The sequence below is a fragment of the Limanda limanda genome, chromosome 1 (assembly GCF_963576545.1).
Source record: "Limanda limanda chromosome 1, fLimLim1.1, whole genome shotgun sequence".
Taxonomy (NCBI): domain Eukaryota; kingdom Metazoa; phylum Chordata; class Actinopteri; order Pleuronectiformes; family Pleuronectidae; genus Limanda; species Limanda limanda.
In genome coordinates, this window is record NC_083636.1 from 13,706,086 (window position 1) to 13,733,897 (window position 27,812).

General features: G+C 42.8%; 1 protein-coding gene across 1 annotated transcript; it reads right to left on the reverse strand.

Annotated features, from left to right (window-relative positions):
* Nucleotides 1-90: 90 nt before the first annotated feature.
* Nucleotides 91-27,812, reverse strand: gsap (gamma-secretase activating protein). Its single transcript, XM_061074822.1, has 32 exons — nt 27,504-27,812; nt 26,425-26,495; nt 24,933-24,989; nt 24,293-24,362; nt 23,897-23,944; nt 23,682-23,770; nt 23,135-23,204; nt 22,386-22,435; nt 21,937-22,047; nt 21,592-21,648; nt 21,410-21,456; nt 21,195-21,280; nt 20,476-20,553; nt 20,274-20,351; nt 20,040-20,132; nt 19,596-19,764; nt 19,080-19,170; nt 17,210-17,279; nt 16,442-16,521; nt 16,217-16,297; nt 15,641-15,748; nt 15,388-15,443; nt 14,065-14,096; nt 12,610-12,671; nt 10,726-10,821; nt 5,181-5,251; nt 4,846-4,940; nt 3,982-4,101; nt 2,573-2,634; nt 1,103-1,207; nt 336-432; nt 91-192 (listed from the first exon to the last, which is right to left on the reverse strand). Exons 1-32 carry the CDS (start codon nt 27,589-27,591, stop codon nt 92-94), a joined length of 2,589 nt encoding a protein of 862 aa, XP_060930805.1. The 5' UTR covers nt 27,592-27,812; the 3' UTR covers nt 91.

A 27,812-nucleotide genomic window follows, 5' to 3' on the forward strand; every position in this document is an offset into this window, starting at 1 on the left:
CGCATTTTCCCCCTCATCTGTTTCTCCCAAGATCCATCCATCCATCCGCTGTCCCTCCCTCCCTCCCCCCTCCCTCCCCCTTCCGCCTTCTTCACTTTTCCTCGAAGCCCATCAGTATCAGAGTCTGCTTCAGCGCCGTCTCCTCCACGAAGCTGGCGTCCACGTTCTCCTGCTCCTCGAACGGGTTCAGAGCTGGGACGCGGGACGAGAAGGAGATTGGAGCTTATTATAGAGGCAGCAGATGTAAACACACACAGAATACACACACACTCAGTCTTAATCCTCCGGAGACGTCTGTATCCTCACCAGGAAGGATATACACACACATACGCTACCTTGTTCCTCTATATCCGAGAGTATTTTTGCCAGGTAGGTAAGAGGCAGAAACTCCGGTGTGAGACCGGGCTTATCTCCGATGGTGAATGCAAATCCCTGAGGATGAAGGAGAAACACAAAGACACAAGTGTGGAATTCGTCATGTTTTCTGCACAGTCGAGAGAAATCTGCACCAAATCCAGGAACTTGTCGCGTGAACTTGATTTTCTTTTACTTCAACAAAGCTGGTTGCAGTTATAACGTTTGAGGCCTTTAATTCATCACACAATATAGCATCGTATAGTTAGCTTCATGCTATCTAGCAAGAGCCACTATTTTTAAACCACAGACTGTAAATAAAGATGGACGACGTGGCGGCAAAGTGAAGTCAAAGCATCTCGATTGCTACCTGATGGCTGACTGCAGTTTAGACGATAAATTTTGCCTTCTCCATGTTAGTGAGCGGGACACGGACTCAACTAAAATGTAAAAGTACACGTCAGATAAATGGATAAATGACATATTCATGTTTTTCCAGTAAGTTTGGTTTTAATAAGTTATTTGATGCAATCAAAATGGTGACATCATTGACAGCCATGACCAACAGCTGAACAGTTTATTGACTCTGGCTCCAAATGCGCAAGATGGCCGAGTTCGTAGCCAGGATATTTTGGCTTCATTTCGGAATAATTAGTGTCTGAACAATTTATCATTTTTCGTGGGGGGGTCATGTAAAACACGTTGGATAGAGAAGCCCATGTTTCAGGATTTCAGGTGTGTGTGTTACCTTGTTTTTGCTGCGTTTCTCCAGCAGAGTCCTGACGTACTCTCTGGAGATCGAGGCTGAACTGACGGGATGATCCCACATATGGTGGATCCTCTGCTCCATAGGCTGACACACACACACAAACACACAAACACACACACACACACACACACAGAGGAGTTTACATTTTACGCATGTAGCTCATGTTGGCATAAAAAATATGTTCCCTGGGGGATGTGAACATCTGGGCTTTTCTGTGTCGCCAACTGGAAACTGGGAACCATCCCTGTAGAGCCAACTGCTAATGAGGGATTCCAGAAAAAACCTTCAGTGTTGTGAGAGGGACAACACGAGTGGATCCAGAGCTGCTGAATCAATTCAACACTGTTCAAGTCCATAGGAGCAAAAAACGTCTACTTACATAAGGATTAAGATTCAGTAACTCTACTCATTCATACACACACTAATACACTGCATAATCAGGACTTCTTGTAATTAGTATTGTAGTAGTAGTAGTAGTATAAGTGTTTTGGTGTAGTAATATGACTGAGTAAACAAGCAGGGATTTGTGTTTTTAAGCATCTGTATATCACTTCAATGAACTCAAAAGAATTCAACCATTTATGTCTAAGCTTCAGAAAGCTGAGAGAACACCATAAACATATAGGGATCTATAAATCTTTTAATCTCTTGTTCCCTTATACATCGTGACTGAGCTGCACCAAGTTCATCCATAAATCCATCTGTGAGTTTCTGTTTAAAGTCGTTCCTGAGTTCTTAGCAACAAATAATTCATAATAATTCAAGTTGTTCCAGTAAACTTAACGTCTAAGCTGTGAATAGCAACTGGTTAGTGTGTGTTTGTGTGTGTGTGTGATTGTGTTTAGTCTCGTGTGATGTCTCTTTCCCTGCCTGCAAAACTTACCAAACAAATGTCTGACGGGAAGGAAACAGAACAGAGACACTAAACAAAAACGAAACACTCCAACATTCCTGTGATCACACACACACACACACACACACACACACACACACACACACACACACACACACACACACACACACACACACACACACACACCTACAAAAGTGCTAGACCGTCTCCCCACAGGAACAACAGCTCCATCCTGAACACACACACACACACACTTACCAGCGAATAACACAGGTGATATGTGATTGGCTTGAGGCAGATGAGACTCAAAATAACTTCAAATTCTTAATTTCACCAGAATGGGAAGTTTGGGGAGAGATTGAAACCCCCCCCCCCCCCCCCCCCTTCCCCTCACTTACAGACAGGATGATAGTAACCACATACATTATTTTTACTTTCATCTGTCCAAGCTGAGAAATTCACTCTGGACAGGGACCTGTCCTCCAGGTCGTCTCTGTCCTCCAGGCTTGTTCTGGTAATATGCTGCAAAACTTCTCTCCTCACCCCCTGCATTAGAAATGTCCCACACATACACACACACACACACATGGAAGTACCTCAGGTAGTCTCTTAAGAATGCTGAACTTGAGTCTCTCGTTGACGTCACTGTTGTCAAGGTCTAAGCAAAAAGAAAACAGAGAAGAAAATTCTGAGATAAATACTGAGGAAGCAAACACAGATTCTACTTTCCAGAAACACTGTATGGTCAAAAAAGATTAGGTAGTGGTCAGCAGAGGCAGTTTGTATACCTTTTCCTGTTATAACAGTTCCTCCAAATGCTTCTGCTAATAATATATCTATGGTGATTGGTAACCATGAACAGAAAAACACTGGAATGATGTTTCACTTTGATAGAAAACAGACCTTTTATTCATCAAGGCAAAATAATCGTCTGTTTGCTGAAGCAGATTATCGCTCAGTCCCAATTCAGAGGACACATCCTTCGCAGCTACATTTCAAGACCAATTGCACCACAGTAGCGCGACCAATCTCTCCCATTTCAAAAGGCTCCTTCAAATGTGGCCAACAAATGTGTCCTTCCATTCCCGGCCAATGAAGCATCCAAGGGGTGGACACCAGTCTCAGACAAACTGGTGACACAGATAGGACATGCTCCCCCTTTAATTTCAGCTCGGCCTTCGCACAATACTTATCCTTGTGTTCTGACTCAGCTAATGGTCCAGTGCTTTGGTGGCATGTGTGTTTGTTGTGTTGCAATGCAAAAAGAAAAAGAGACCCTGTGGTCCTTTGATCTTGGCCGACGCCCACGTGTTCCAAAGATAAAGTGATCTCATCGGTCTCAGCTACACTTTCTTGTTTCTTGCGCAAATCAGGAAAAACAAATTATAGATGTTGACAATTAGCTTTGGTTTGATTTCACTTCTTTTAACAAAGGACACGTGAGGAGTGAATCAGGAGTCCGCACCCAGGCTGCAGGCGACTGATGGGCTTGAGAAAAACTTGAACATGAGAACATGTTTGTGTTTGTTTTGCAATGAGGCAAAAAGAACAAGCCCAGCCAAATACGCTAAGCCCCCAAAAAAATTGTACTTTGAAGTTTGAAACCATTTGGACTCTGGCCTTTACATAAACTTTATTCTCTTCATGAGAAAGATCAACAACAAGATCAAGAGCAACAAGCAAAGCCAGACTTTTTGTTTATTTTGACATCAGTGCCCAGTCGCAGGGTTTGGCCATGGACAAAGCACATCCTATGAATTATACACTAAAATACACAGTATCAGTGTGACCTCCAACCTCTTTGGGCCTATGACAAATTCACTGGCTGAATGAAAGAAATAGTCAGATTTCCCATTCACTGACAAACCTGTGAAATGCTAACACACTGACAAAACCAAAAGATCTATCGCTGCTGTATCACAAGTCCATGATTACATTTGTCGTTTCAAACAGGCACAACGAACAACTTACCAGTGTGTGTTTGTTTATCTGTGTGTTAATGTACCTGTCATGAGCCGAGACAAAAAGGTTTCGGTGAGCTGCAGGAAGCCGTGATCGATGTACTGCAGGAACGTGTGATGAGGGAGGCAACGCACCGCCAACACGGCCACAAGGGTGTGGTAGCCTGGAGACAGAAACAGAAAGAAGAGACTTTAGTTTTTTAGTTTATAAAAATGGACAGCGTGTCTCCACCTCCTCCCACTATCCAGAAATGGATATTAAAATATATAAATGATGCCAACTTGAGCATCATTCAAGGAATGGAAACTAAACTTTGTGGAAAAATGAACACTTGAACAAACATCACTGTGATAAGAACAACCTAAAATTTACTTTTAACTGTGGTGTGTATCCCTTGAGTTAACATGGAGGAGGCAGGGCGCATGATCTATCTGTGGCTCCACGCCGTTTCCTACTTGGTTATATACACTAAACATGACGTTTTTAAAAAGCCACCTGTCATTAACCATGAAATGTAAACCTGAAAGCAGTGTGCATATAAGTCATCTGTTGCACTGCTTCCTGCTGTTTCAACAGATCCACTCACACATTCACACCTGCAGCTTCAGTGTGTCCAACAGTTTAGGATTCAAACCCACACCCTGTTACTCGTAATGGACCCTAAATAATGGGGATTGGGCACAGGGGGGTTTAGGCCACAAACACTGGCAAATGAATTCAAATGATTGAAAATGAATTCACACTTGGCTTTACTCTGTGTCTGCATTATGCTAATGCTTAACATATTTTTGGTAACATTAGTGCAGGGGAGAGTGTGTCGGCACAGACAGGCATTATTATTCTGGGGGAGACGAGACAGACTGGATTATAACAAGTGAAAGCATGTGTGTGTGTGTGTGTATCATACCAGGTGGGAGTGGCAGGCAGAGCCCCCTGGTGGCTTCCAGGATGCGAAACATGAAGTGAAGCACAGACCACTCGGCTGGACTGCCCTGCTGCCTCCTGGGAAACTCACACACACATAAACACACACGTCAAAAATTCAGACGGGGAAAGTTGCATAATGTCACAGCACACGTGAAGCGGGGTCATCGACGGTTTGCCCATGTGGACCCACACGCACGGCGGGGGGGGCGTGGAGCACACATGCGTGAAGGTGAACACACACATTCTGTCAGCGCTTCACACGTTACATTAGTCACGACTTTGAAGGAGACAAACTGACGAGGCAGGAGTACTCACAAGCACAGAGCACGAGGGCCGAGCTTGAACTTCAGCCAGACTGACTCCAGCATGTGTCTGACGAGCTCCAGCTAAACACACACACACACACACACACACACACACACACACACACACACACACACACACACACACACACACACACAAACGTTAGTGCTTACGGAAGGAGATGCTCAATTAGATTCAAATGAAACACTTTCTTCGAACTGCAGCGTGAGTCAGGGGTCTGGAAATTTTGCACAACACATGCACTTCAGACTTTTTCGATTTTCTTCGGGAAATGAACACTTGCTCGATGATCAGTTTCCTCACTTCCCTTTTTGTTTTTTTCCTACTTCCCATTTTCATTTCCACTGAACAAGAGCATTGAAGTGGGAACACACACACACACAAACACACACACACACACACACACAAATACTCATGCTCCACCACATCATTTCACCACACATCCGACAGCATCCGGGATCAGTGGAATGCACTTGACTCATCTGAAGTGTGCCCAGTGCGTGCTGAAAACACACACTAACACACACACACACACTAACACACACACACACACACACACACACACACACACACACACACACACACACACACACACACACTCCCATCTTTCCACGAATGACCACTCTCTCGTCTTCTGTTGAATAACAGGAAGGCGACCTGCCTCATTCACATCCTGAGCTCCGGTGGGAAACCCTCCAGCAGCAGTGTCCTCCTGTGACCCCCGGGTGGGAGTTTGAATCGGGCGCAGGCTTTCAATTAACTTTATGTAATGGATGTGAGGTGTCGGAGACAAATGTCATAATAAGCTCCTTGGTTTTTTGTCTTTCACTTCAGCAAGATCTTTTTAACACATCTCTTCTTAGGTTTATTTAAATCTTAGAAAATGCCATCATTATTCGGCCCCTGTGTTGAACCTTTTACGGATTTCTGTTTTATTTGTTTGGATTTTTTGTTGGACTCAGTAGGACATAACATTTTGAGCATGCCTGTCTTCTTTTGGATACCAATGCTTACCAGTCCACCTTATTCATAAGTCTTAAAGATGTTTCTACTTTAACACACATGGGGTTTAAAAGCAGAAACCCCCCCAGAAAACGTGAATCCCTAAATGATTGACATTCAGCTCAAATTGAAAAGCTTTTGTCACAAAGCTAGTGGCACTGGGCCTCGTTCTTTGCGAGTTGCCATTTTAGACATTTTTTTCAAACTTGGTGTGAATATTACATGTGTTTTTTCCACTCTGTTACCTTTTGGAGCTTATTCGCTGGGGATGGGCTGCGGGGGACGACACTCCTGCATGCCTGTTGCGAGAATGTGCAGAGCGAAAGCGGTGTCTATCAAGTTTATGCTGAATCCTCCCTGCCCGCTGAACACAGTAAAATATTTATGGATGTGTTAATGGTCACCGAAGCGGGTAGGAATCATCCCGGGGCTGCTGATGGTCAATCTCACATGACAGGCGGCCGGGGAGAGCGGGGCAAAGAGTGCTGTCTTGTTCTTTTCAATGCCATTAGGTTTAAAATTTAAAAAACCTTCTGTGAATCCCGTGATTTAGTGATCAGTAGTCACTATAGGCCGCTCACCTGCACTCACAGTTCTCTCTCTTAGGATCTGGGGCAGAATTGACAAGTTGTTTTAAAGGGATGGTTTCATGATCATTTTAGTTTACAGGGGATGGAATCTCTCAACATCAAATTTAACTGGCTTCTCACAAAATTGCTGTTGCTGTTGGATCAGCCATTACTGGGAAACCCTGTCTCAGTTTGGGGCCCCTGGCAATTGTCTGCTTTCCCTACATCCTGCTGCGACGCCCCTGCTAATGAGTGAAGCCGACTTGGTTGAGAAAAGTCTCACGTTGGACTGAAGCCCCCCCGCTATAGTCTTCACTTGTCCGTGTGTAATTGTTTGACCCTAAAGAAAGCGGTGTTTGGTCAATACCCGCTCGTCTTTTTAATCAGGCAGTCACAATAAATCAGTTCAGGCTTTGTAACTTTACACCTTAACAAAGCAATGTGCCTTGCATTTTATGGGAATCCATTCGGTCTCTGGTGGTCAGTGGTTACCTGCCATTTGTCCCAAGGAAACTGAGTGGGAAGATTTCTAAATTCAGAGATCTCCTGTTGGCGGCTTCTGTAAACACCACAAATATCAGAAACGGCTCAAACAGCTCTTCCGTTGGCGTGCTAATGGTATCAAATGAATTATTCAAAAGTCTAATTTCTTTCTTGCCCTGCTAACACCTCCTGTGCTTGCTGCTGATGTAATCCAAGCCCCTGACAATCAGCAAATAGGGTAAAAAGATGTTTTTGTGCTGAAAAAAACAAGCGGCTTAAAGCCACAGATGACTCATGTGCAGTAATCCCCGTGTGGTTTCTATTAGAATAAAAATCTAGAATCAGCGATTTGTCTTAATGAACCTGACGAAGACACTGCATTTGTTTGGTGTGGGTCCCCTGCTGGAAAAAAAAAGTTGAATAACCCTGGGTATAGAATAACTTTTTCTGCTGCACAATTAAAACTATTCCTGCCTATTTTAGGTCATTGCATTGTTTTGAATATGTATTCCTGCCTTTAAGTGGTTCATATTCATATATTAGTTTGTTGTTCTTTGCTCTGACATTGGCTACGTTATTTTAAAAAAGGCGTGCGTCAGTTTTCTGTAGCGGCTGAGACGGGAAATAAATAAATCTGACAATAATGTACAATGGAGCTTTAATCTATCACAGCAAGAGTTTCCCGGCTCTGTTAATCTGTAATCTCCTTCACCCAACAACTCCTCACCTGTGTCATCTCGACCATTCGTCTCTATAAAGCGCCGACAAGACTTTTCTTTGCAGAAGAGTCGACCCGCTTTGAAACACGAAACCCTGAGCTTTTAAAGTATGAGTCAGCCTGATGCTAGTTCACCCCCCTGGTGAGTTACTCAACTGTTCGTCGACTGAGGGAAACATCCCTGACGGCCGTTCCTCTTTGTGCGAGTACGTTTTCTGAGGAAGTCCGAAAAACTTTTTCAATCTTCCTCCGAGTGGAACAGATCCAGTAATCGCCTCGTTTCTCTCGTTGCCGGGTTAACAAACAACAAAACGGTTACAGATGCGCACATTTCTTTTACTTTCACTCTTGAGTCTGAAGGTTAAAATCTCCCGGGCCATCGACTGATCCAGCTGTGAGCAGGGACTTTCATTTTCAATTCCATAAAGTCCCAAAACGTCAAAGCTTTCTATTCACTCCCAGCTTTACCCTTGACCTGATTTGATACTGTTGTGTTGACATTTGCTGTATGTCTGCTTTCGGGGACACGTAGCTGGGAAGGGATTTACCTCCCGGGAATACTAATGGCTGACTTTACAGCAGCGAGAGCCTCTGTATGGCACTGAGTGGTGACATCCCTCCACTTGGTTATGTAAATCCCACCTGCCTCTCTGTGGGAGGATAATACTGAGGGTGTGGGTTTGAAGTGTTGGGCATGCAGAATGAAGTGATATTTATATACGTTATATACATGTGCATTTAAATATATTTGAAATTATCTAGAAATTAATTGTTCTTGTGCTTTCTATGGTGGCGTTCATGAAACAAAATGTTGTGTTCACAAACAAGATATAAAACAAATATTGAAAATATGAAGCCTCTGACCACTGGCTGTCATCAGTGCAGAGGCAAAATAAAACAAAGGGTAAAAAAGCTGAAAATATAACGAATTGTATCATGTTTTTAATTTGTCCAAAAGGAGTCAAAAATCTAAAACTAATATCTAAAAGCCCTTTCAGATTGCTTTCAACAGCCTTCATCTGTAACGAACACTTTCCAATAGTTAACACATGACTACATTTCTTGATTGGGGTAATGAGGTTCTTGAGATAACTTGTTTTGCACATTTTGCTCACTTCGTGTTTTATTTTGTAGTCATCGTTGTCTCTCATTTCACTTCCTGTCTGTTTCCCCGCCCCCTGTTGATCACCTGCACTTCACTGTGTCCACCTGTGTCCTGTGAGCTCATGCACTTAAACCCTGTGTTTCCTGTCCTTCCTCTTGTCAGGTTGTGTCAGCCATAGATATCATATATAAAGGCTAGATGTCTCGTCTGCGTTGCTGGCCAACGGAGACGAAAGTCTGCACATGGTGGCCATCTTGCTATAAACGTCAGAGATGTAGTTATGACACTGCATAAAGTATTCACTGCATACTTATGAATAATGATGTTATTTTTTTTTTTTAAATGAATACTTTATGGAGTGTCATAACTACATCTCTGACGTTTATAACAAACCAGATCGTTTAAAAATCGGTGGAAAATTGAGCAAGTTATGGTAATTTACCACTACCAACACAATGTTATGGGTGAGCGAGTTGCCCCGTAGCAAGATGGCCGCCATGTGCGGACCTCCGGCTCCGTCGAATGAGACATCTAGCCTTTATATATAAATCTATGGTGTCAGCGCTGAAGCACTTCCTGGTTTTCAATGATGTAGATCTTTGCTCTGAACCAAACAGCCAGCACGGCACGAATCATATTCTGTTTGAAAAGACCTTAAGGCTTTATATATTTGGCTGAGGCGTAAAGAAACCTCAGAAAACAAATAGGCATCTTTTTCAAAATAAAAACTCTGTTCACTTCCTCTGATAGAGTCCTAACAGACGTTTCTGTTTGGGTCAGCATTTTTTTTCAGGTTTGAACTTTTAAGGCTTAAATTGTTCCAAATGCCTCATGTGGAAGGAAATACATTCAACACTTGTGTTAGATCAAAGCAAGGGGCCGGATATGAGAATCACTGGGGGCTCATGGGCTACACAGAATAGTTGTCGACTAATTGCTACAAATTAATTACATGTGAAGCCTCAGAGGGAGAAGACAGAGAATCAGGTTGAACAGGAGCAGATCAAGTTGAGGCTGATCAGATATAAATAAGTCGGCCTGATTCTCAGGCTGTTGAGGCCATAGACATTTTCAAAAGGGCCGTATCTGACCCGCAGGCCACTAGTTGAAGTAAAGGATACAGACTGAATCGAAATAGAAACTCTGTTGAACTCCTGGATGCTCGTGGCTGAACAGTTACATCAGGATGTGCAGAGAGATCTTAGTAGAAGAAAATCCACCCGAAACTGAAAGTAATGGGGATGGCAAAAATAGGATATCGAGAAGCAGGGAGGGGAATACCTCTCGCCGCCCACACACAAGTCCCCAGGTGCAGCCATCCGCTCGCTGGATACACAAAGCGAGGTCACACATCTTAACAAAAGAGCTGATATTTGTTTTGGAGGACTGAAGTGGCGACCTAATGCCTCCCAGCAACCTTTTCTAAACTTCAAGAGCACGTACATCCCATCTGGGAGCTGTTGAACCAGTTAGTGGGAAACAGTGGGACAGTCACTGTGTGTGCCACTTCTCCATCCCAGAAAAAAAAGAGGAACAGCAAATATTAAATAAATAAAACTCTAAGAGCTACGCAGCTTGAAAAGAATTGTGTTCAGAGGGCAGTACGGAGCTCCTCGTCCTCTTTTTATCTTATTTATGACAAACGCACGTGGCACCCACCAGTTTGGCTACATAGCAGACAACCAGCGAGTCGATCTTCTTCTTCCCCAGGCGAGGCAAGTGTCTGTTGAGATGCTCTCGAAGCTTGTCAACCGTCTGCAATGCAAAAAAAACAACACACACAGTGATTATTTCCTGTGAGTGTGTGTGTGTTTGTTTGTGATGTGGCTCAGAACAAACCCTTGTGTATGTGTTTTGTGCGTACTTTGCTGTGCACTCAGCGAAGGTCAAATTGAGTTCACCTCTGTTTTTTCCCCCTCGACTACAGCGTCCCCAAAAATTGATTAAACCATGGAGGAGCAGAGGGGTGAGGAGCGGGGGTGAGGGAGAGTCCTGTGGATGTGAGAGGTGGGAAATCTACAGAGGAAAAGTGAAGATCCACGCACGGCGCGAAGTTGACAGAATGATTTGATACCCTTCCGGGCGAAGTGGAAGAAGTGGACGCGGAGAAATAGGGGAAGGGAGCGAGCGGCGAAAAAGTGGGAGAGAGGAAAGAAGAGGAAAGAGAGTGATGGAGGGAATAAAGAGAGGGAGAGACAGGAGCAGAGGGTTACTCTAATAATAGCTGAGCGACTGCCACCATCTCAGCTGAACTCCATTACACTGCAGCTATCTGCGCTTTACAAACTGTGCTGAGCGCAGGGAAAACTGGAGGTTATGAAATTGTCCATCAAACAGGTTAAAAAAAAAGAAAATACAGGGCCGGGACCTTAAGATGCCCCCGTTTTTTTCTATTGTGTCGACTCATGTGAAGCGTAACACCTAAAAAGATGACTATGGCGGGAAATAATCGGCCGTCAGCATTTCACAATGGATCTTTAGTGGCGTGTTTATCAGTTTTAAGACGAATCCACCTCCTGCAGTTCTTAAAGCGTTGAATATCAAAAGTCCGGGATGCTTTTACTGTGAAGCATTACAGCCTCTTCTACTACGCCTCAATCACTTCTACAGTTTGTGATGGTGGAGAGAAAATTCACACACGGTGCATGTTCACATTTATACACTGTATAAAAAGATCTGACATCAAAGCCAGAACAACAACTCGAAAGCTGCTGATAAACAATCCAGGCAGCGGCTGATTCCTTTGATTCTTTTCTATTCTGCTGCTGCTGCTTGATTTTGAGTGTCAGGATGTTAAGTGTTGTCTCTTCAGCTTTTGAAGCATCCGCACGTTTTTTTTTGTCAGGAGTGACTCAAGGACTGATCCTTTCTAATGTAACGATCTGTTTGACTGACGGGAGGCTTTTCAAGAGGAAGAAAGTTAGAATAAAATCTTTCCAGATACTGTTTGAGTGGAATTTTATTTTGAAACGGAGGACAGCCAAACACTCAATCAAATGATCTACACTAAAAGGTTAAACGACTGAGATGATGCAAAAACTAGAGAAAGGATTTTCACGAAACTTGGTGGAGGAATGGGATTTGACATTCTCAACAATTTCCAGATAACTAATTTGTGGAACTTGGTGAAAAAAATAAGAACTATACAGGGAACTGGTATATGCAATTTACTGGGGCCTGATTGAATTGAAGGGGAGAGCTGGGGCCTTTGCAGAGGTCTACGCTCCGCTGAGTAACTCGGTTCAACTGGGAATTCATTTTGACTTAATTAAATGCTGAGATATACTCAGGCCCTGAGATATTTTCTGTTACTGTTGCATAAGGTAATTAAAACCAAATTCAATGAGTTTAGTAGCAACGCTGTCGACTCTGTCATCAGATTACTGTCTCAAATTGTCTTGGGATGCTTTCTCACCTCTTCTCTCTAATCTACTATCTCAAAAGCGCTTCTGACCACAGTGTGAATGTGAATGTGAGTGTGAGTCTATGTGTGTGTGTGTGTGTGTGTGTGTGTGAATGTACTGCAGCTTCACACTCTCTCACCAGGCCGATGAGCACCCTCTGTTGATGGTCCTCCTCCTGGAAAAGGGGCACCAGCTTCTTATCTGGAAGAGACGAGGCAATGGAGAAAGACAGTGTGCACATAAAAGAGACGTATGAAGACATCCTTGACGCCGCAGCTCGGCGAGGACTGAAGACCACCTCAGGTGTGTCGGTGCAGTGACATCATTAAACAGTTGAAATGGAAGAATCCCCCAAAATCCTGACTTGTTTATTACTTTAATAATAAAAAAAAGAGAAAGAGATAGGACTGAATCTAAGACACTTATAGATTCTTCTGGGTAGGGAAGGGTGCATTCGCTTTAAAAATACATGCTTGGGGTTGTGTCGCCGTGTGTGTGTGTGTGTGTGTGTGTGTGTGTGTGTGTGTGTGTGTGTGTGTGTGTGTGTGTGTGTGTGTGTGTGTGTGTGTGTGTGTGTGTGTGTGTGTGTGTGTGTGTGTGTGTGTGTGTGTGTGCTGCAGTTTTTTTATGTCGGTCACTGTAGTGGACCACACACCAGCTTGGTTACTTTTAGATGAATTATTACAAACTCACACACAGACACATCTTTTGATCGCACATGCAAGACGTTGGCCTGTGATGTTCGTTAGTGTCGCACTATAATATGTCACAGATATAAATAGAGCAAGGAGGGTGCAGTGGACTGACAGGCTGTGCCGGCGGATTCATTATATGCTCGTTAGCAAAATCAAAATCAATTACTGCCAATTATAATTTTAACATTTAACACTTTTGGTGGAGATTTGGAGTTTGAGGCCCTTTTAAGGGATCAGCTCCCTTGATCCACTGACAGTAAAAAGCATCTTTAATACAAAATTAGCGGAATTTCAAAAAACAATAATTCTTTTACCCTCCGGTGAGGCAGGTTTTTGCATGAGCGCTCTCGTCTGTGTGTAAAGGTCGCTGCATAAGAAAGTGATCAACATGTAGCTTTTCCGAGTAAAAGCGAGATAGGCTGACGGTGCATGAGATCATGCATGTGCGTGAAATGAGGTAAGGGAAGGTCCCGAGTTGCGGTTCCACACAAAGCAGCTGCAGCCGAGTCACGAGAGAGACGGACATAAAAAGAGAGGGGAAGGAAGAAGCTAAATCCCTGCTGTTATATAAGAGTAGCATTTTTCACCTCTCCTCTTTTTTGTATTCTTTTCCTTCCCCCCCTCCTCTTTTCTCCCTCGCTTCCCCTCTTCTTCTCCTCAGCCTCTCTCCTCCAAGATATATTAGTGTGGTGATTCGGTTCAGCTGAATTCTCCAGTGGGCATGAAGAATGTGACCTCAGAAGAGACACACAAACCCAAACACTTTCACACACAATTTCCAGTTCCATTACGGTCCCAAGGTTTTGTTATTTAGTCTCACTCCTCCTATTTTTTTTTGTTTACGCGCCTGTGTGTGTTGCATCTATAGATTTATGTAGGTGGATGTTCGGCCGTCTTACCGAGACACCAGGTATCCACCATGGACAGAACCCTGGAAAACAAGCAGAGGAGGTTTGTGTGAAAACAGTCACTCAAGCCAGCACTATATGTGTTGTCTACCTTTTTTTTATGCTGTTAACTGATGCAGTTGGGAGTAAAAAAATGAATATATCAACTAAGCAAAAGAGTTTTTAAGCAGGTGCCGGAGTTTGGCCTGAAGGAAGAGAGGCTAATTATAATCCCCTCGCATTGAAGGACAAGAGTTGTTTTCATCAGCGCTGCATTCAGGTACGTGCCCGTCATCGAGTCACTTATCATAAACTGCTGAGGGGGCCGTGGTTGTTCTCTTGTTCTTAATTCAGAGTGGATATTTTATGTTCAAAGAGAGAATGTGAAGGCAGCAAAAATGTCACTTGTACCAATAAAAGGGACGGCGCTGGGTTTTAAAAAGGGGAAGTGGAAGACAGGTCAATTTTATAGAAAGTGAACTGTGACATTTATATCACAAGCAGACGGGCAACTGACATTTCTGTTGTTTACATCCACTCTGCTTATAGAAAGACTGAATAGAAAATAGAAAGGCTCCCTACAGGTCATTTAAATTATGGAACATGTTTTATTTTGTTTCAAGGAAGCATAAATCAAATTACCATTGTATTACAAAGAGAAATCAGGGAGTTTCTTTTTAAAATATAGAGCCAGACATTCTAATAAAAAGAATACAGGTGATATACTATATTTCTCTTAAAATTACAGTGTCCACTGTCAATGTTTAAGGAAATAATTTTGACTTTTTTTCCATGAACACGTATTTATGAGACATTTAACATTTAAATCTCTCGACACCGGAGCAAGCAGAAAGTGGAGTTTTATCTGGTCTGAATAAATAAATAAATAAATGTTGAATTACACCAGTTATGTCCTTAAAAGAGGAATAAATCTGAGTGTGCTCCGAGTCAATTTTAACTACAGCTGTTTTAGGCGTCTGTATAATTTACAAGGATGTGGTGGAGCAGCAGTTCTGCAGCTATTGTCAGTTTATGAGAGTGAACATTTTATATGTTGTCAGACCTGATTCTGACAACCACGTATAAGTTGATTGGCCGATGAACCCCAAGCTTAAAAGTACATCTCAACCTTTATAACATTTAAACCTGTGATAGTGCAGTTCACGGATTTTCCAGGTTAAAAAATATGACGTTATAGACTGAATTATATAATTTTCACAAACACTGGAACACATTGCAGAAGTGCAGTCACGTTTTCCCTCCCTCAAGTTTCACGACTGTGTGTATCTGTGTGGTAACCTTTCTTAACAAAGCTCCAGTGGGAGGCAGACCTACTTCTTTGTGTTCTCCTCGATGTGATTCATGTGGCTGGATGTTCTCCTCTCCAACCTCTGAAACGACCAACAGCAATATGTGAGGGTGGGAGACATGTTACACACACTCACACACACGTTATCATGTCTCCCATGTCAACTAGCAACTAGCAAATAATTTCAGGCGATCAGACTTCCAATATAGAAGTGATGATTATATTATATTATATGTTTATACATGAAATGTTTCAGTTGACAGACACACACACACTCACCAGTTTATCCCAGTCGGCCTGTATGTGTGAGGCTCTGTATCTGGTGTTGGGAACAGCATCAAGATATTTTGTCCTCTCCGTGTTCCACTGCAGCTCGGTCCAGAAACCCTGGAGACACACACACACACACACAGACACACACAGAGACACACACACACACACACACACACACACACAAACACACACACACACACACACACACACACACACACACACACATAAACCACCAGATCAAAGTGACAAAACAAGGACACTGCCGGAAAACAACAGAAGAATAATTGCATCTTTGCTGCACTCGAGCAGACCCAGCAAATATAAAATCACACTGTTTTGCATCTAAATTTCTTTTTAATGCCTGAATACAATGCACTTTTGTAATTGTACCGCAAAACGCACATTAAACCTGTAACATGTTAAAAGACACACACGTTGTCTCCATTTAATCTGCATGCTGAAGATTTATTTACTGCTTATGGAATATGAGCAGAACAGCGAGTCCTAGTAAGATTCTAATACATATTGTAAGTGAGAACTTTTATTATAATAAATGTGTTTTTTAAAGGAACATGTAGTTACCTTCCCTTTTATTACAGACTCTATATGCAGCTCAGTGGCACACACAACACCAGGGATCTCCAGCAGACACACTGGCACGTCCTAGAACACAGGAAGACAGAGGTAGTGTGTGCGTCTGTGTGAGTCTGCGTGTGTTTGTGTGTGTCTTCTTTGCATTCCTATCCACACGTATACAGATTTGCCTTTGTGCAAGTGAAGACATATGTGTGTGTGTGTCTGTGGTACCTTCTTGTCGAATACAGAGGAGTATGGCAGGACTTTATCCAGGCTAAGAGACTTCTCATAGCTTATTCTGTACAGGGAGGCTGCATGTGTGTGTGTGTGTTAGTGTGTGTGTGTGTGTGTGTGTGTGTGTGTATGGTGCATGTGGGTGAGAGAGAGAGAGAAACAAACAGTCAGAGGGAGAGTTCTTCTTTTAAACACACTAGAGTTTTAAATATACATACAAGACAAATGAGGCTCTCCAACTCATGTCCCACCGTTATGACTGTGATATATCAGCGAGCACAGGTTACGGATGCATCATTAATTAGGTCAACATCATTGACTTCATGCACTGAACAGAAACATGAACACGACCTCTGCATCTCGGAAGAAAGCGAAAGTCGTTACTGCCGCACCGATAAAATGCTAATTTATGCAGCAAGGTGCTAATGTGATCATCTCCTCTCTGGGCGACGAGTGTTTACCTACATGTGAGAAATTAGCATCATGCACTGTTCTCCTTATTTTATTTTAACAGACTCGCTGGGACAAACATACCCGAGCTCTCAAAAAAAAAAGCAAATCTATTTTCTGACTCTTCAGACCCGCGTGGGGCGCCCGGCACAGTCGTGCAAGAGGGAGATTGAAGAGCCAAACAATTCGGGGTTTTGCAAGGACAAAAATGGGTGCAGTCTAGGAACCATGAAGAGGAAGGAGGAATAAAAAGGTAGAGAGAGAGAAGGTGAAGGAGTAATAGTGAGATTTGCATCTGTTATAGCTGCCACTCACCTAGAATGAACTCCTGGATCTGATCAAAGGATTCAAAGGCGTTAATGTTGTCGCACAGCCATTCGATAATCTAGAGGGAACACAGAGGTGACTTAAAATTACTTCATCTTCCTTCATTTAAAAGCAAATTGAAGGGAAATATTTACTTTTTTTAAAAGATTTAGACTTTCTACCGCCACATATCTGTAGACGAATATCTTGTTTGCAATACCAATGATAACAGCTCCAGCTCCAGATAACACATTTTTGGGGGGGATGATCCAGTCTCAGAGGTGCACTGTGCACGGTTTACATTACAGAAATATGAAATATTAATGATGCGCTCAGAGATAGACCCAGCAAATCTTCCAGCTACGCCGTGTCAGAGTGAAAACTCATTTTCTGCCGCCCCTTTCTCTGCAGTTTGAAGAAAAAATACAGTCTCTGCCACGGGTCAGACTCGGAGCAGAAGTATTAAAACATAACAATAGCTATTACATGAAGAGGAACAAAGGAGAAGCAGAGGTAGGAGTTGAAGGACTTTCGCATGGTGTTCTTTCCATATTACAAACTTCTACTGAACAAATGTTAACAAGGAATCACCTGTGGTAGAGCAGATACTTTTTCTGCCGCTGGCCTCATTAACGGACCCGACGGAGAATACAAAAAGTTCAAGTGTCCAATATCCCAGCGCTCGCTGTAATAATGAAGCTGGTGACTCATTTAACCTCTGAAGAAAGAACTTATTACAATCTATCAGAGCAGCTGGAACATCTTAATTTAGGTGTAGCACTAATAGATGCTGAGTCATCGTTCAGCGCCGAGCCCAAACAAAATATCTGTTCCTTTCTCTCTCCGTCTTTCTCCCACTCCGTTTGATCTCGTTCCACTTGTCGTCTCCACTAAGCTCATCTTTTATTTCGCTTGCTCGTCTTCCTTTCCGTCGCCGTCTCGTTCCCTCCATCTGTTCTCTCCCAACTCAACCAAATTTACACAGAAGTGCAGAGAAACATGTACGTTCTCATGTGAGTAGCTGCATTCTCTTTTTTTTAGACTTCTTGAACTCAAAGAGATCTCAGACCTGGTATGAACCTCTGTGATCCGCTCACAAGTAGTCAGCGCTCGGTACAGGCTCCTGAGATCTGATCTCCTGGGTCTCTGATGCATTTGGCCACATTCTTTTTCATCATGTGAACTCAAATGCCTCCTGGGTCCCATTTGAAGGAGCACCTACTCAACTCACATCCTCTGACGCTAGCTAAAGTATGTCTTCTCTTCTCAGTCTCCATTGGTTGATTTGTTTTCCTTCACTGCCTCAATATCAACGCCGGCGCCACAAAATGAATTCCATTTTTTTTCTCAAAAGGGTAAATTATTGATTTCAAGGGAGTTTGGGGACCCCTGTCAAAAGGGAGGTCCTTTAAGGTGGTCCTACACAATTCTTTCAGCGGTCTCTGGGGCCCCTTCCCAAAGCAATTGCCTGCTTGACCTACTCTGTGGCAGCACCCCTGCTCTCTGTCTTTCGCTTGTGTGGATACACCGACACACACATTGACATTGGACACATTTGTAGATTCAAACTGGGTCCAACATAATTTGGTCTTTGCGAACACAAATGACGTATATGTTCCTTAGTATATAGAGCACAGAAGTGAGATCCGCTCACAAAAGGTCACAGGAGACACTTTCAGGACGCATTTGAACAGCAGGTGTGAACAGACAAATTTAGCACTGCCCACTTGCGACCAGATCACTTAGGTGATGTTCACACCAGCTCTGATACTGAGTTGTATAAAAATGTGTTGTGGGCTCAGAGGATTGTGCAGAGAGCTCTACTGTTTCAGTAAATGTGTATTAAATGTCAATATTCCTCTCCTGGCTTCATCTGTACCTTCAGCTCCAGGTTTGGGTCGTTTCCCATGTAAACCAGCAGGCAGTGGAGGGCGGCCAGGTGCTGGGGGGGAGCCTGACTGCTGGGACACCTTGGATGGAGGTGACATATCATGAATTCACTTTTATGCAACATAGGCACATACAAACAGGGAAGCAGATGCAAAGGCAGACAGCCAACAGTCAGGTGCTGCACAGTGATATATGTGCAGCTCTAAAAAGGTGGACTATAGCTTGAAAACGATTGAATACATGAATAAATGAAATCGTGTAAAAATGTCTCAGAGCTGCATTGTTATTGCGCAAAATGGTTCAATCCAAGGTGCGTGCTGGCAAAGGGTCAAGAAGTTTAATATATTTTCAGGAAGGCTCTGCAGGTGTAGGCGCATGAAAATAACCTTTCAGAAAATAGCTTCCCACCTGTCCGCCTTCCTGCCTAGTGCCTACATATATTCTCCTACGCTCTCTCTCTATATAAATATGTGTATATAGGTGCTTTAACTTCCAGCAAACTCACCTGGCAGACGCATGTGATCGCAGGATCTGCAGCAGGTAGGCGGGGCTGAGCTCAGCGCTGTAGATCCTCCCACTGGCCACATCCAGCAGACTCCCACAAGGCTCCTCCTCTGTGTGCAACACTGTGATGTCAGCTGACTGACACTGCAGGCCCAGGTCCGCATCATGACCTTGGGGGTTGCACAGACAGAGAATAGCACATGGATTCAAATTGGATTCATATGAGGGCCACCTACTTTTTCTGAGAACTAACAAGAACTGGGACAAATGTGTCAAAGGGTGTGGAAATGTCCAAAAATGCAAGCTCTAAATTTGTAGTGGTTCCCTCTAATGTAAAAACGTCTAGAGAAGAAATATGAGCATGTACCGTAGCTGAGAAAAAGAGAAAACACAAGCAACTGTCACCATGAGCTCAGACATGACTCGTACAAAAGCCTGGTCTTACCAGAGAGGAAGAGCGAGTGACAAAGCATCTCCTCCTGCCGGGTGTTGATACAGTGGAGGAAATGATCCTGCAGATACACCAGCATGTAGTAACCTACAAACGAAAATAACACAACATCACTTGTCTGCCTGTGTGCTGTACTCACACCAGACACCATGACGATACACACACTTGGCTGACTTTATGAGGGTGTGTGTGTGTGTGTGTGTATTAGGTTTCTGTGTGTACACTGACCCATGGGGATGAAGAGAGGATGGAGCTTTGTGGCTTCCTGCTCGCCGCTCAGTGATACTCTGAAAGTCTTGCTGCAGTCTGCGGAAAAAAAGCAAGAAATCTGTGGCCATGTGCTCAAGATAAAGAACGTCACAGAGACAAAGTAAAGGAGATGGCAGGAGATTATTCTGACTAAACAACAGCAAATAATAGACACACACACCTTTGTGAACTAAAACCACAGTGTACATCAGCTCCTGTTTGTCTGTTTGAGGCTGGCTGTAGCACACACACATGCTTCCTAGAGATAAACCACAGGACAGAGCAGTTAAGGACACAGTCAGGGAACTTCCATGACAACATTCATGATAGTAGATGCAAAACTACATTGGTTGTGTTATATTTTAATGGAGAATCACAGTTTAATATTTAACATTACAAGTTTTGAAAGTGCATCAATAATTGAGAGGACAGAAATTACAGAAATTTAGATTTTGGGGTTGGAAATCACAAAATCAATCAAGATTTTAATCAAACTCAAACCGGCGAGAATCAAACTTTTAACCTAGTGATTGTATGAATTAAGCAATTCATGTTTTAGATAATATATATTGTTTTAATGTAAAAATGTAAATGGAATGTAAAATCGATATGTTGTATTGTGAAAAAAAAGGTAACAGTGATCAGCACTAACTTAGTAATAGAATACTTCCAATAATTATGTTATCATTGCGATTGATTTCCTGATCAGGTTCTGACTTATGACAAATACTTACTTCCTTTTTTTTGTACATAAAGAAATAAAAAACACACAAAAACACATTAGGCTTAAATAGTTATAATAACGCAAGTAACTAGAAAACTTCTGTTTCTATGCTAGGGATAGGATGTATACGTGGTACAAATTATTCATGCAGTGTGTGGATGTGTGTGGCAGGTTACCTATTCTGTTTGTGAACACCTCCATGCTAACGAGCTCCTGTTCTGGTCTCTCTGTGTGATAGTGGTCGAAACCCAGGCTTACAAACCTGCCAGCACACACACACACGGACACACAAACAAACACAAATAAGTAGAATAAGAATGTATGTGTAAAGCAGACTAATGAGTTGCAGTGAACAGGACGTGTACAGGAAAATTAGTAGCTGTTGCCTTACCTGACTGTGGGGAAAAGATTAGCAGGCAACTCTAACGGGAGCTCCATCTGTTGGACAGCGACATAAAGCAAATACAAATTAAGAAAGAACAAGTAACACCAGATGAAACACAGTGATCAGGGCAGCAAAATGAGTATATATATAAAGTATGTTATATATAAAAAGACATAGCATTGACTTACCACAGTTTCACATTTATGGTTGGGGTAGAATTGAACACATCGCAAGAGGAACTTGTCCTATCAAAAACAACATGTGAAATTGTGTCAAATGAGCAACTTGTGAATATGAGTTGTTCAGTGCGTTAACTGAATTACCCCAGCATCAAATAACTAACCAAAATCTATAATGACAGAAACCATTGTTGAGAAAAATTATTTGATTACTTTGACTTTTAAGTTTGCTGCACATCCCATGCACTACCAGGGAGGAGGCAGGGTTCAGCCAGCCACCAGGGGGGCGATTGAGACACTTCAGCTTCACATGACCTCCATCTTTATATACAGTCTAAAGTGTGTCAGTGTCACCTTGTGTGTTAGATAGTAGAGTCTTTGTGTGTGTCCGTCCCACTGGACCCAAATTAAATCCTCCACTATCCTCTCTGCCGTTTTGATCAGACGATCCGGATTCGCCATCACCTGTTTCCACACAAACATGTTCACGCTCAGCTTTGCATATCCTGAATTATCAATGCGCCGCTCCCCCCAGGAGGACGAGAGACGGCGTATAGTTTATAGTCTGAGAATGAGGTTGAATATACTATTTTGCACTGGGTTATGTAAATACATTCAAACTGTTTTACTTATTAATTGCTAGATAGGCGGACGCCTGAAAAGGATTTATGCCTCTTAAAATTGCATAAACCCACCAGCAATGAACAAAATATCCATGTAATTTATAGTTAAGCTGAGGCAACTATCCAGACATTTCCTTTGAGTAGGAAAAAGAGGAGGCAGGCGAGTGAATGTGGACTCACCACTCTATAACCCTCCTGTTTGGTCAGCAGAACGTGGTACAGATCCACATCTGAAACACACAGAGGATCACAGTATGTCTGACTACAGCTCCTGAATGTGCAATGTGATGTGATCTCCTGAGAATTAACAGAAGTTAGGATCCCCCCCCCCCCCCCCTTCTACGTTTGTTTGTTGGTTGGTTTACATGTGTTGTGTTTGTGACCGAGATTACACAAGAACAACGAAACAGATTTCCACAAGACTTGGCAGAAGGATGGGACATCGGCCAAGAAAGAACACATTGAATTTTGGCGCGGATCCAGACAAAGAGGTGGACCCAGGATTGCGAGATTAGACATTAGCATTATTTAGCATTTTCGTTGATATCCCAGGGAATAATCAATTTATCTTAATGAAAAAGAAAATATCTATAGCTGCTTTCAGACATGCACTTAAATCCAGGAGGTGTTGTAAGAACACCAATGTCAGGGTCAGTTGCTCGAGAACTTTTCCTACCCCCAAGGAAAATGAAAACAGACAGACATGGAACCGGAGGAATAAAAATATCTCATCTTTCGTATTGTGTGGAAGCCTCCAAATGCTTGTAATAAATAAACTCTTGAACCATAATCATTGTGATGTGAACAAAAACACAGGGCAAATTTTATGCGTCATGTCCAGCCTCCTCTATACTGTACCGAGACACCACCCCTCGTCTGAATGAAACTTGAAAAATGTAGTCTTGACAAGCATAAGGACACAAACTCACATCCATCCTCTGTCAGCAGCAGCAGGTGACTCTCGGGCACTGATCTCCTGCTAGCATCCTGGTAGAGGAACTGGGGAAAGCCACAGGGAAACACAGGTCATCATCTGACTGAGTGGTTTACAACACTTACCATAATTCTTGGTGAATCTGTAAACATGTGGTTTGGCAAAAGTGTGGGCAACAAACAGTGAGGAATTCAGAGTTTACAGCCAGAGTAGCTTTATAAAACAGATCCTCATATTTCCTCTATTGATAAAATGACATCAACAGATCAGCCACAATATTAAAGACAGTAACCTCTTTTAATGTTGAGGTCAAAGGAGAAATAAAAAAAGATGAAGCGAATGAGAGAAAGAATGGTGACTACAGGCTAGGGCACTTCAAGCAAAGCTTATAAAATAAATAGTCTATGGCACTTTGTCGCTGTAAGCTGCGACGCTCCATAACTGCAACGTCAGCTTGTGGCTGCAGTAAAACCAGCAAGAAAGCAGCCAAGACAGCCAAGACAGCCAAGACACACACATACACACACGCACACACACACTACCTGAACTTTGACCCTGCAGTCCACTGCCTTGAGGACCTTAGTGTTGTTGATGGGATGGATCTCAATCAGGAGTGTGAGACACTTGGATACTGCAAACACAGTTATAAAGCCGAGACTGAAAACGCTTGCGAGTGGATTTAAAGATACCTTTTAAAGAGCCGAGCGGTTTTATGTTCTGGAAATGAAATTGAGAGAAATTAGATCTGGGCTGTTACTTGGTCTGAGGCGCTCTTCTCCTCTGGTATTCTGTGCCAAGCTGACAGCTGAGAGAGAGAGAGAAGAAGAAAAGGAAAAGTGAAAGGCGAGGTTGAGACGTGACTTAATATTCACATATTTTCCACAGAGACAGCACCGGCTTCTATTAAATCAGTTTTGGTTTTTTTTCTAGACGAGGCTTTGGCACCTCCGCAGTCATTAATCTACACTCAAACTGTGTCCCTCCACTTGTTCTCCGGCGTCGCCCATATTGCAGGATAGTAATGTTGTAGAAACGCTCCTGTGCTGCTCCCTAGACACTGACGCTTATACTTGAGTTCGGGCCAAGAAACGCGGGAGTGTTAACAAATGTCTATTGCAGAGAATTCATTATCGTGTACATTACAGAGGCTCACCCAGCAGCGTCTCCTCCTTGTTCACGGAACAGCTGCTGACACACACCTGCTTGTCAAATGAGTAGAGGAGCTGTTGTGGGGAGAACAAACACAGCAGCATGTGAATGAGTGCAGGGATACAGCAGCAGTACACACACACACACACACACACACACACACACACACACACACACACACACACACACACACACACACACACACACACACACACACACACACACACACACACACACACACACACACACACACACACACACACACACACACACACATAATAGGGCTTTTCACTGACTACTCCACTAGTCGACACTTTGCATCATTGTAGACTAGTCGTTAATCTGTGGGTTTAGCATGGTGCAGTGGCATCTAGCTATGCAGCAGGGGGCGCTGTTGTTATTGACAAGCAGTTGAGAAGTCACAGTTGTAATGCTGGTCTAAAAAATGTGGTGTAGGGGGCAGCAAAGAGCAAAAGCCAGAAAAAAAAATGGCTTAACGTAAAAACATCATTATACGTAAGGCTGTGAACGCTACGCATAACTATCTAAAGCTACTCCGCTTATGGCTAGTGCTAGCTGTAGCAAAATTAGCGAGGAGAGGCGTCAACAGGGTGGACTACAGTAAACACACATACATACAATACCTTGTTCTGTTTAGTGTCTGAGTCGTACTTCCCAATCCTGGTGGTCCCCGTTGATCCCTGTCCGAACACAAGAGAAGAGAGTCCTCTATTTAAGTCATGTGTCATTTCATCGATCAATCATAACCTGCGCTGACCAGTAAACCCACTTTCCCAACCCTGCACCTAATCCTGACAAGACCTGGTTCACTTCAAAACCGGCAATTTACCCCCCCAAAAAAGTGCTCAGTTCACGGGACTTTAAAATAAAAGCGAGTCGCTTCTCTTCCGAAACCCCAGCCCACAGCCAGGCATGCATGAAATTGTAAACCTTGCACTTAAGAAAAAGAGATTATTTTATCTTTGCAGGCTGCACACTGTCTTTAACCTCCTAAACCCACAGACTCTTCGGTGGGTCCATCATTAAAAATTGATCTTGTGCAGAGAAACGCGGTTCAAAACGCAGAACTTTATTTGAAATTCTTCTGAGGATCCAGAGGTTTCTAAAAATACCTAAATAAAAGAGCATGATGAAAGTAGAAAGGAATATAGAATATTTTTTCGTTGTGAAAAAAAACATTTAAATATTTATTTTACTATAGGAGTCACATTCACAGCATATTACACTCATTATATTCAAATTCAAGGGATATTACTTTGGAATAACTTCATCCAGTTTCTCTCGTCAGTGTTCCAGCGTTTTCCTCTCGATGATTCCTCGTGTGTGTTACTAAGTTAAATCGTCGCCTGTGTGTTTCTTTTGGATACCACTGCCCATTTGTCACAATAAAGACGTGCGGGAAGAAGTCGGAATTTGGGTCCTCGCAATTCTTGAGTGTATCACACTTGAGTTTCGAAACCAAAACTTCCCCCAAGAAACAGATGGTGCATTCTAGTCTTTAACCAAATCTCTAAAGCTTTTATGCTTTCAACAGGAAGATAGTCGTATCGGACCTTGTTGCGTTGTATCGTTACCAAAAAATGATTTGTTAATTTTTAACAAACCGGATTTTCACCAGAAATGAAATCAACATTACTCTGGAGCGTTTCTTTAGATGAATGACTTTGACGTTGGCTGATCGGTTCGGGGGGGGGGGGGGGGGGGGGTGACACCCCTGCATTAGAGAGCTGCATGCTCGTTGCGTGAACATGCACAGTGAGAGCAGTATGTTAAATCTTGCCTGCCTGCCTGGCGAAGACATTAAAATGTTCATCCCTTAACTCTACTGCATCCTTCTGCCAAGTTTCATGGTAATCTGTTTCGTAGTTTTTGCGTAATCTTGCTTTCAAACAAACAAACAAACGCAGGGGTGAAAACCTAACAACAAACATGGTGTTTACACTGTGCACGATAGGTGCCTCTTTCATATAAACAGTGAAATGAAGAGACAGTGAAAAGCAGCTTGTAATCCAGCCGGCGCACTGAATTAATATGGATTAGGGTAATCACACACACTCAATGATGATATGCAGTGCAGGAAACTCATAATAGTCTGTGCCTTCACTGTGGACTTACCTTCCAAGAGTAAAGGATGCCTCCATCGCTCTCAATGTTCAGGATGCAAGGATCCACTGCATCGGAGTATTCTGCACACAGAATCATTGTTGTGAAACCCACATGACGTATCACTCCTAAACAACACTGAACACGATAAACAACTGAGGAGTTCATTCATTTAATCCACTGCTGTGAAAACCAATTAGAAATTCACCCGCCTATCACGAAACATCTGCGCCGAAGATTTTTCTTCACCCGTAGTTGAAAAATTTGGCAATAATATGCGTCTTAATATCATCACACATAAGGAGGATAGAAACACAGACTGTCTGTGAACTCAACATGGTGTAAACAGTCTATTTTTATTATTTATTGGACCTTAATTGCACAGATGGTTTATGATATTTTAAAGTATTTAAAAGTCTTTATATTCTGTCACTGACACTGAAAATGTTAAGAACTTCATCTGAATGCATTTCAAACCCAACACGAGGTCTCCATGTATTATTATTATATACACACGACCTGTGTGTGTAAAAAGTCATTAATCAAGTACTAAATACTTCATTAACTATTAATAGTTGTTTTTTAACGCATATATAAACCAATTCTTCTACTTTGACTGTGAAGAGCTTGTGATCTATCTCCCAAAAAACTTGAAGGGAATAAAATAAAAATAAAAATAATAACAAAATAACCACACACACACATTATGATTATAGTTGAATGACAGTACTGTATACACTGCTTTAACTCCATGAGGTTTGAGAACCTGCTGTAAGTGAATGTGAATGTTTGACTCATGTGTAGAACAAGGATGTGAAGGGTGAATAGCGCCATCTAGTGCTGACCACGTAAACACCTGTAACTCCTTCATAAATCCATATTTGCCTTGAAGCTACTTAAGCTTTGATTCCCACGCAGATTATTATGTTTTTTCAATAATCACCACAGTAAATTGAAGCTTGAATAGAAACACGAGTGGATAATAAATGTAAACTCACATTGAATTCATTAAAAAACACTTTGGGGAAGTTGTGTGGGTGCAGGTTGGTTTTAAGCTAGCACCGTTAGCTAGTTGCTAATGACAGCCTCACCTGTCACCCGGCAGACGGACGCCTCCTTCCTGCGGAGATCCAGCTCCACATCCCGGTGCAGGTCGAACCAAGGCTTCAGCTGCAGCATCGCTCCCCCGTCGAGTCCACCTGCTCCCCCGGGTTCCTCACACCGACACGACCCCTGGTTCGAGAGACAACTTCCTCCGCAGAGTCATGTGAGCGAAAGTCCTGTCAGCAGCATGAGGAGGAGAAGCAGCAGCAGCAGGTAAAGTCACAGGGATCCGATGTCCGCTTCTTCCTCTTCACAACTATATCTAACCTGCTTTTAGTCGCATGTTACATGGCCTG